The sequence below is a fragment of the Eurypyga helias genome, unplaced genomic scaffold, assembly GCF_000690775.1.
Source record: "Eurypyga helias isolate BGI_N326 unplaced genomic scaffold, ASM69077v1 scaffold22906, whole genome shotgun sequence".
Classification (NCBI taxonomy): domain Eukaryota; kingdom Metazoa; phylum Chordata; class Aves; order Eurypygiformes; family Eurypygidae; genus Eurypyga; species Eurypyga helias.
The window spans coordinates 10,252-20,923 of record NW_010257549.1 but is presented as its reverse complement, the minus strand read 5'-3'; the positions used below and the strand labels follow the sequence as shown (position 1 = coordinate 20,923).

The window sequence follows — 10,672 nt, the reverse complement described above, 5'->3', positions numbered from 1 at the left end:
TTAGTGTCGCCTACAAACTGACTGAGGGAGTTTAAATAGAATCCACCTATATTTAGGTTTAATGTTGTTTACAATATTGCCAGCCTGATTTTCAAAAATGCTCTGAGGTCAAATAAACAAATTTTACTTTAGCTTTACAGATGTTTTATTACCTCTGCCACAATTAAAATAATTAGTATTTAATTCACATACATATTTTTCCATTTGTTCTTAGTTTGCTTTTGTACAAACCACTAATACACTATTAAACTTTTTTAGTCCCTATATTTGATATAATTAATCTAACCTAATTTCTGCCTCACAAAAATCAAAGTAGCCCTATCACAGCCAACTGTAGTCTTCAAATCACAGAACCCTCTGCTCATCAAAAAGGGAACACCACAAACACTCTCTTCCACGAGACTTTGACTGCTTTTCTCTCCTTCCAGTACCTGAAAATTATCGCTCGAGCTCACCCCTGAAGGTATCAAACCAGTGCCAATAATGAAGTCAAACAAGTGTCTGTGCCTGTTTGCTGCACAGGCTGAAGGGTCCCGTGAGTCTCATCTTTCTGGCCGCTTGGCCATAACCATTAAACTCTACTTCATAAACCTCTTTTTAAGTTTGCATGACATAGAAAACCAACAGACATGTGACCTTTAAAAATGCTCTTACGGTAATGCCAATGCAGATGAAAACGCAGACTTATAGTTCATGTCCTCCATTTACAGACTACTTTGGGAAACTTGAGCATAGCAAAAAGCTTGACACTAAAAAAACCCCAAAAAGCAGCTTTGTAGCCTCAGCAATTAAATGGGAAAGCAAACAAATAAAAGGCTCCTTAGCCACTACCAAATCCACTTTTCTTGGTATCTATGGAGCTGGATAGCCTAAAGAATATTTTGAAGACTAGCATGTCTGACCAACCTAAATCATACCAGTAGTGTACGTGCACTGAAAAAAATCAGAGATGTACAAGCAGAAACATCTATATGGTGTTAAAGCTGAAAACGTGTGCCTTCTCCCCTGCCCTTGCATTTCCCACTGGCAGTGTAAGAACAGCACCAACAGTTTTCAGATCAGACAGTCATTAAGCTCAAATACATAGCCCTAGCTATGTTCTTCGTTCTCGTCTCCCTTCTGTGTAACAAGCCACGTGCAAGTTTTAATAAAATCAACAACCAAATAGGTGTTTCAACCCTTAGAAATTTCTAAGTGTTTATTTAGTGACATTTGCAAAGCATGCTGAGCTTCGAGACCACTGCGTTAAATGTAAGCGTAAATTTAGCGTTCCTCCCTGCTCCATTTTACTCACGTTCCAGTTAGATCCTTGGAGAAACTGGGGAGGCAGCTTAACCCCCACCTCAGTTTCTCCTGTTTTGGAAGGATACTGATGCTTGCATACTCATAAACTGGAGATTTACTGAGATCCTGGGTCAGCAAATTGTACAAAGCCGTAATTATACAATAAACTACTAACCCCTCTTTTTTAGTACTTTTATAGTAGCTTTGTAAATGCCTTAGGCACTGGACTGAGTCCATGTCGTACAGCAGTGCCACAGCTGGGAAACAGGAAGCTGGAAGCCAGCATAAGTTACTGGTAAAATAACAAAACAAGCCTTAAGTTCGAAGGCTCGAGTTTCTCAAAGGAATGACACTCCACTTGGGAATTCAAGTATTTCTGCAGCTGCAAAGACACTGCCACCCACACGACGAATCCAGGAAACACCTCCCGTTTCAGAGAGAATGCTACTGCGCAAACAATCTAAGCAGAGATGCTAAAGCAGTCTGTAAGTGATGGTTGTACATGGGAAAGCCCTTGGCGTCAGCTGCACTGACATCCAGCCTTGGCGACAACAACGATACCTCTTAGCGTGCGTTCTGCCTCAATCACTGCATCCAAAGGTGGGGGTTCTATCGCTTTGGCCAAAAACTGGCCAATTCCTCCCAGGCGCAGCAATTTGATGCTCAAAGCAATTTCGTGAAGTGGTGTTCGAAACATTTCGGGTGTCATATGAGTCTGAAGCCTGGAACGAGAACAAAAAAGCCCACATTTTTCTGAACACAGGCTTTGATCACCATCATGGGTCACTGTGTCAGCACAAACTACCACCCTCAAAAGCAAATACTGCCTCCCAGTCAACCCATCAACTCTCACTGAGCTCCTGCAACTTAAGCTCTTCTACCAGTATTTTTCTTCCGTGTTTCTCAATTCTCACCTCCGGGTAAATTCACAACGGAAATGCACAGAGGGTATAGCCCTCACATCACCACTGCCCAGCGTGGTGTCTAGCACGAGCTGACCCCAGAGTCTGCATGGCTGAAGGCCGATTCACAGCATGGCTGCATCCAGCCCCACACTTTGCCCCTTACAACCATCTCCCACATCACTACAGAAGCCCTTCCACCCCCGAGACAGACAACCTGCTTTCAGCCTGACTTAGGCATGAGCACTTCTCTACTTGTCTTTCTCTCAGCCCCGAACCCCCCAACTCCTCCTGCACATTTCTGCTTTGATCACTAACAAGAGCCAGTATTTTTTCTGGATGCTTTCCAAAGGGGCTTTTCTGGTAGGAAAAAAGACTCGATGGAAACAGATGGAGCTCTTCAGTCTCTAGCACAGTCTCATTAGTGATCCTTCAGCTTGCTGGCTGAAATACGAACTCCTAGGAACGACTGCACTGAACAACAGACAGGTAGGAAAGACTTCAAAACACCTTGAACAGATATCCAGATTCAGCTGGCACCAGATTTAGATGGCATCTCTCCAAAGATTCCCTGCGCAAGCCCACAAACACTCCTTCCTTCCTAGGCACCATGGAGCTAGAGCCTGAAGGAAGGTAACCTTACAGTCATGAAGTGCCCTAATTAGTTCAGTAGCCTAAAATCAGTTCGTTGTCAAAAATTCTTCATTAAAATCACTCCACTGTACTAAATCTAAATAAGAATTGTGCAATTTAAGGAAAGTTTTTCATCAACTGATGCTTTCAGAGGTTACAGCAAGCTGAACACCAAACCACAGCTATGCTGTCCGAGAAAGGGGCACTGAAAACTTCCATGCGAGAGACCAAATACTGAGCGCACAGCTGTGTAGACGTCTGCAACCAGCACAAAGATTTCCATGGCTCTAGTAACTGAGAAACAGCTTAGCAGATAGAACAGGTCAGAAGTTTCAACAGCAGGGAAGGTGCTAGAACAGCAGTTCAGCAGCGTGAAGGAGCTTTCTGGCTACAAAATGGGGATGGAGGGAAAAGTAACATCTGCCTTCCCTGCTTGTTACCCTTTCATGACAAATTGCCCGTTTTGTGAAGATACCTGTTAGTGAAGTCCGCCCTGCCTGAAGGCAGACTAGAGCCTTATGCTCATTACAGAGTTCTTCTCTGCACTGCCTCAGTTCTGCCGGGGAGACCTTATAGCACCTTCCAGTACCTGAAGGGGCTACAAGGAAGCTGGGGGGGACTTTTTACAAGGGCCTGTAGTGACAGGACACAGGGCAACAGGTTTAAATTGAAAGTGGGGAGGTTTAGATTAGATATCAGGAAGAAGTTCTTCCCAGAGAGGGTGGGGAGGCACTGGAACAGGTTGCCCAGAGAAGCTGTGGATGCCCCATCCCTGGAAGTGTTCAAGGCCAGGCTGGATGAGGCTTGGAGCACCCTGGTCTAGTGGAAGGTGTCCCTGCCCATGGCAGGGGGGTTGGAACTAGATGGTCTTTAAAGTCCCTTCCAACCCAAATCATTCTGTGATTCTATGATAATTCCCAAGCAGCATTATTTTTTTCTGAGAGGCTCTGTAGGTTGCAGTGAAGATCCTAACAATAAAAGCATGAATTATTTATCCGCCCCATGCTATGGGTAAATGCATATAAACATATGGAAATGGTCTTCAAGCAACAGAACTGCAGTATTGCAGTGTGAAGTGACTTTATGCATCTCCCCTCTGTGCTTTCTGAAATGATTTGCCCAGTGTGATCAGAGGTCGCACACAACGGTTCCAGGAGGTCTCTGAGGTTATTGCACTTCTGAAGAGCACAGCCTCACCTTTCAAAGCGAGCTCTGCTGCACAAATGGAAACAAAATCCAGCACGCACACGTCCGGCTCTTCCTTTCCGCTGCTCCAAATTCGTTTTTGATGCCCAGACTGTGGCATAGTTTGTCATGTTATTATGAGCGGTGAACAGCTTCACTTTTTGTCTGTTACAGAAAACAAAAATCCAACGTAAGATCAGATGTTCTTCATCTTAAGTCCTTACAAAACAGTTCCTACTGGATTTCTTACAGCCACACTGCTTTTAAGAGGCAACCCACCTCTGTCTGACTAGCTAGGCTTTGGCTGGTTAGCCATCTGTCTGCAAGTGTTACACTCTTTATAAAGCAGTGTCCCAGGCTATGCACAGAATGAAGTGTTCACAACAGTCTCAAAAACTTTAAATTCCTCATGTGTTTAGCGATATCCCTGGGTGTAATTTGCTCAGAGAACAAGCACAGCAAGACAGGACCTGTAACAGACTACAAACATCTATTTTTCATCAGCTACGCACGGAGTGTAAGGTTCATTTGGCAGACGACATATTACAAAGAGGCCTGGAGACCCAGTGACACCTCAGATGAATAGTGCCAGGGTGAATGCAGCTGACCAAACCCAGCCCTCTGAAATGCCAGTGGGGTTTGTAAGCCTGTGGGTCAGCTGAAGACAATGCAAACTTGTCTTGAGTGAGTTAGAGACCTCAGATTCAGTTCTGTGACCAGGGGAACACAAGGCAGTTCTGTGTATTCAGAAAACCTTTTCTGCATTCCAAAGAACAGGATGCCCAAAACAAAAAGCTGCTTGATGAACTCACTTGCAGGAGTCTATAACATAGACCACATCATTGATGGTAATGCTAGTCTCCGCAATGCTGGTAGATAAAATAACCTAAGAAAACAGGAAACACACACTGAAATATGTTTGGTCTGAAAAAGTTAAGGACAGACTGCAAAATAAACTACATTAACTACAGTAAGGTAAAACTACATAACCTCTATTAAAAAAAACAAAAGCACAACAGAACAGAGCGTGTTACTCTCCCCACAGAGAAGGCTCTCGTACTTTCGTTACTCCGGGAGGCACAGGATCAAACACTCGACGCTGTTCTTCCAGAGGAATTTGGGAGTGCAGAGGTAAAATTCTATACTGGCGGCCTCCTACAACATGAATACAAGAAAGTCGATAACTACTACTGTGTAATGTCATTTCTTCTTTGCACAGCATCATCAATTTCTACCCATTCATTCTCATGGCAAATCAATCCAGCTCTCTAAACCACCCGGCCAACTCCCATCTTCACACAGTCAGTCGTTTCCTTTGGAAAAGGAGATCAAACCTAACAGAACACAGTTGCTTGTACCGAAGCATGGATTCATTTCAAGATGCTTCTGCATTGTATATATCAAATTCCAGCCAGGCAAGAAAACAAGTACAGCTCCCGGGACGTTCAGGGTCTTGATATAAAGTAGCAGGGCCTCAATGAGTTCAAAAGAAGTTTCTTTCTCATTCAGCTGAGCCATGGAGTACTTCGTTTCCGGGCCATATTCATCACTGCAAATGAGGTTACAATTGGCCTACAAACAACAAAAATGAAAAACCAAATGAACAAACCAAAGAAACCCACCCAAAAGAAATCATACAAATTCACTTTACTCAACCTGTGGAGACTGGCTGGGGAGGCAGGGAGGAAAATGAGATGTGTGGATAGGGAAGACGATCTCAGGCAGAGCTCACAGAAGGACTCACAACAAGCAGTTCAAGTCCTGCTTCCTCAGCTTTCTAACACAAGAACGGAATTATAATTCCATCGCGTTGAGTTAGAACTCAGTATGAATTTGCAGTGGGAAGCTATCAAACTAATCTGACTTCCATTCAGATGAATGGGTATAACATCACAAGGAGAAGAAAATGCTCCTCCCAAGAAAAACTAAAAATTTTTTTAAATTTCAAACAACTGACCACAACAGTACTTTCAGACCTACAAATTAAAAGCTGTGTATCACGACAGTGATAGTTTCTTGACACTGTATGTAAACACTATCAACTGCAAGAGAAGGGAGAGAATCTAAATTTTCACCCTTAAAAAGTATCACCCAGCTCACATTTATGTGTCTATTTCTTCTTTCAAGGTCACCAATGTTTTCACTTTTAAAAGCATTTCAGTTCCATCTTTGAAGAGAAGTAGGCTGACAAAACATTAGAATTGTAGCTTCAATTAAAAAAAAAAAAAATCTTCAGTTTCCAAGGGCAATGAGAAAATTCAGTTCTATATCTGCAGTTAACAGCAATGTTGGATATTAAAAATATGAAAGCTGCTAAAAATGTAGCTAATGTAGCTGCTAAAAATGTTCAATAATGCTAAATGAGTTACACTTGAGTCCTATCTGGCATTTTTTAATATGAAAAATTAAACAAATCAAACATACATCATCATCTTCACCACTTTCTTCATCCTTCTCTTTCTTCTTCTTTTCCTTTGGCGGAGGAACGAACTGAGTCATCTGAATGCAATCTTCCAGAAAGTAATCTGCAAGGACAGACAGGCACTGCTTACCACGACTGACCACTGAGCCTGTGTGAGGGAACACAATCCTCCCGATCCTACCTCGAGATTCTCCTGACGGAACCGTGACGTTTCATATGAATGCAAGATTGGAGGAAACTCCTTGGCTGTCATTTAGGCTATGAGAAATATTCCCACACTACTCCAATGATTATTCCTCTATTCGATATACTTCCACCTATTTTTTTACTGGTTTGTTTGTCTGTTTTTAATACTGGGTCATCTGAAGTTATTTCCATTACTCCCAGTATCACAGACAATGGACCTAAAGGACTGCAGCTTGAGTATTACTACTTCATTCTCCAACAGAAACTACCCCAACGTGGTAGTGGTTTAGGGCAGTTTTTGGTCTTGCCAGTTAGGGTTTTGGTTGTAGGGTTGGTTTATTGGGCAGGGTTTTTTTGGGGGGGAAGGAGGGGGGTGGAGGCTGGGAGTAGTGTTGTTCATTTGTTTGGCTTTGGTTTTAAACCAAATGGTGCTGTGAAATGATTCAGCGTTAACGGCTTCTTTGCCCAGGGTAAGCCACATCAGCCAGACACAACAATCCAAAAGAAATGTGCATACTGCCGTACCCATGTTCCGACATCATACGACTGACAAAATAAAAACTACAGCAGTTCTTGAACGTTCCATCAGCGGATTTACCTTGGACAGGGTAGGTTCTACCAAAGACTTCGATGATAGGACAATTGAAGAAGTATTCACAAAACATACTAGTATCAATGGTGGCAGACATGAGGATAACCCGGATTTCAGGGTACGTCTGAACTACATCTCTCAGCACCACCAAGAGAAAGTCAGTCTGCACATAAAGAGAATAAAAGCATCATTAATTTCCTACTCATAAGAAGCAACACCTTCCCAAGAGACCAGAAAGAATTACACAGGTATATACATTTATCAAGCAGGATCTTTGCTGAGTGAGAGAAATTACACTTCTCACAACAACGTTCTGTAACCAGAAACGGTTGCCAGTGTTTCATTTTGCAAAGTCTGCAATTCCTAGGATAAGTAAATTTTATGATTTTCAGTGTAAAGAAAAGCTATTCTTTTACCAGAATGAAGCAAACCAAAAAAAGCACTAAAGATTAGTCTGCTTCCTTCCTAACTCTACACTACAACCTAAGGTCTTTTTAAACCTGGTTTATGTACAGAGTAGCCATAGTTGATAAAATAAAGAGGAATGCCTCGGTGCAACTGTATGCAAAGTTTTACAGTTCTATTTAAACAGGGCATTTATTTAGCTTTGCCATGCAGTTAGACACGCCCTTAGTTCACGAAATAAAATTCCAATCTCACGCAAAATTTGAAAACTTCTACTTTACATCAATAACGCAAGCTTAATAATGAAAGAGATGAGAAAAATCTGCATTGCAATTCCATCTAAATGAGTCTCTAAATTCTGTCAAAACAAGCTTAAACGGCATGTCAGAACTTAGCAGTTTCTCTCACTCTTGGTGTGGCAAGGCTGAAAACAGTACAGAAGAGTCAAGGGGACAGAAAACGTTTCCCATTTCTTAAGTGACATACAATCCCTCCCTCAATTCTATTTTCAACTTGTTGCATTTTCCTTTGTGTCAAAACCAAACTGTAATGTGCCACTATCAAGACAGCAGCTTCTGTAAATACCACTGCTGTTCCTTACAGTAATACAACAGTGTCAGCAGAAAAAGCACTCCAAAATAAAAGTGACATTCCACATGCTCCCACTTTTAGCCAGGAAGCGCTTGTACCACGGTATTCTATTTTCCAGGAGGAAATATTCCAGAAGGACCAGGACATAGGAGGAGATCCTAACAGGCAATAGAGATAGGGCAGCAAGTAAGCACAAGTCCCTGCTCTTTTCATCAAGTAAGGAGTAATTAAGAGAAGAATTTATAAAAATCTTATCAAAGATGGAAAACTACACGTATGACAATCAGTAAAAAGCTGTTTCCATTCACATGTTTACTGTTACACAAGGACACATGCAAGAGTTAAACAGAACAGAAGCACAGAGAAATGGGATTGTAATCACCAGGTAACTCACATTAATATCTCTCTCGTGGATCTCATCAACAATAACATGACTAATGCCACGGATCCCAGCCTCCACTTTTCTCAGAAGAACACCTTCAACAGACACAGCAGCTGAGTGTAGGTAGCAGCTCAGTCTTCCCCCCGCCCCATTTCATCAAGAACAGTTGCACTGGTTTAAAAACCCAGAAGCGCGCAGGCTGCACAGCACCCTTTGCAGCCCCATCTCTAACTGCCAGGCTTTCTTGGTGCAAGTGATGAGGAAGCTATGAAGATTTACTACTAGACAGAATCTTTCTTCTTTCCCGCCCAATACTGCTCCCCCTTCTGTCTTTTAAGGACAATCAACATGTGGCAACTTTATCTCTTCGGGAGCCTGTTTCTGTGTGGTGTTGGACCTGTATGATCATACTCGTGAACAGCCACCTTAACCCTTCTCTGCACAACAGTACATCAGCAAACTTACTCTATCAAACATTGTTAATATTCTGAACAGATCTTCTAAAAACGTGAAGGTAACCATGTTTCTGCTTTTGCTGCTAACTCCAAGAATTCAGACCCCTAATTAATAAAGCCCCAAACATAAACAGTACAGACCTACAGTGCAGAACATCACGCTGGCATGAGGCCGAGGCAGCACAGATTCAAATCGCACGCTGTACCCACAGCTTTGCCCAAGCTGCTCTCCTCTCTCGTACGAGACACGCTCTGCTACAGAAACTGCACTGATCCTCCGCGGCTGAGGGATGAAAAGGTTTACTCCAACTTAATGACAAAGTTCTGCACGTGTATCAGAACACCACCAAAACCAAGAAGTTATGAAAGCTACATGTCCTGTCCTAAGATTCCTTCATAGATTAGTCATTAAACAGTAGTATCTATAGCAGCAGGCTTTTCTCTTCTGAAATGGTTAATTCTGCAGGTAAAATTACAGAGGAGGGATATAAGGATATGCAGGAACTACCAGCTGGCATTTGCCAAATCGTTTCTCTTTGGTCTGCCAAAAAGGTTTCACCCACACAAGGTACAAGCCAGATTATCCCAATTGCAGATCCATGAAAAAATAACACTCCCAATGAAAATATACACGGTGCTGAGGTTTCTCCTACATGTAGTGCTGAGAACGATGCCCTGGAATGGTAATTTCTCAACACATCCTAAAGGGTGACTTCTAGCATCCGATCACAAAACTTCAGCGGTTGCATTTGTAACATACCCCTCACCTGTGTCACTACTATGTTGCACTCTGCAGCTCTATTGGTTTTGATGTACTCATCCAGGATGTACTGGGGCACTTGCGTGGTTTTGCCACAACCAGTGGCACCACGAATGATAACAACAGAATTGTGATGGATTGCATCCAGAATTTCACCTTCAAAATTCTTCACAGGTAAGGCCTCTCTCTCCTGTTGGATCTGGAAAAAAAAAATCCAGCACATTTCCAAAAATCTCCACAATCAACCTATTCTGCTCCACATCCATATTTTGTCTCACTCTTCTACACATTTTTCTTACGTAAAGGAAAACTGGGGAAGAACAAATAATAGTTTGTATTTTGTTTTCCTTACACAGCGCAACACATGCCCACATCCATCCTAGGGTAACATGCAGCACTTCTGAAAACTTGGTGCGTGCGACTACTGAAACCCAGTCTTAGACATGCTGGATACGAGATGTTCAACCTCTTTTGGAAAAAGATTACAGCAAGCATGCCACGTTACAGGAAGCGCACTTACCCGTTGTAGCTCCTCATCCTCCTCCAAACGGTACATGAAATCACCTTTCAAATCCATGCTTATTTGCTCTGGAGTGAGCTGCAAAGACAAGACACTGTTCGGGGGCTTTCTGACACCTCTGCTTACCCATATCTTAACTTCAACATAAAATCAGTCACACCAACATACTGATTCCAAATATCAGTAAAGGATCATTTCCCACAGAACTCCCTGAAATCGGTGATGCCTACGAGCTATTCTGCTTCGTTCATTCCAGCGTGTTAAAATGAAATGGCCAACCTCAAAGAAGTTTCTGAGAAAGATCCAATATACTGAAAAAGAATAATTGTTTCAATTTAAATAGTTCAACTGCTTG

The 10,672-nt window shown here is 42.4% G+C and overlaps 1 protein-coding gene across 1 annotated transcript in view; it reads right to left on the bottom strand.

Moving 5' to 3' along the window:
• Positions 1-1,845: 1,845 nt before the first annotated feature.
• Positions 1,846-10,672, bottom strand: part of DHX9 (DEAH (Asp-Glu-Ala-His) box helicase 9) — a gene marked incomplete at both ends in the record, with an annotated part of 17,312 nt that continues 8,485 nt past the window's right edge. The window contains 11 exons of the mRNA XM_010154062.1: positions 1,846-2,006; positions 4,017-4,169; positions 4,817-4,890; positions 5,065-5,159; positions 5,363-5,576; positions 6,429-6,529; positions 7,211-7,367; positions 8,595-8,677; positions 9,179-9,320; positions 9,805-9,996; positions 10,318-10,395. Of these exons, the coding sequence (XP_010152364.1) occupies positions 1,846-2,006; positions 4,017-4,169; positions 4,817-4,890; positions 5,065-5,159; positions 5,363-5,576; positions 6,429-6,529; positions 7,211-7,367; positions 8,595-8,677; positions 9,179-9,320; positions 9,805-9,996; positions 10,318-10,395 (1,450 nt within the window). The remainder of the gene's footprint in view (positions 2,007-4,016; positions 4,170-4,816; positions 4,891-5,064; positions 5,160-5,362; positions 5,577-6,428; positions 6,530-7,210; positions 7,368-8,594; positions 8,678-9,178; positions 9,321-9,804; positions 9,997-10,317; positions 10,396-10,672) is intronic.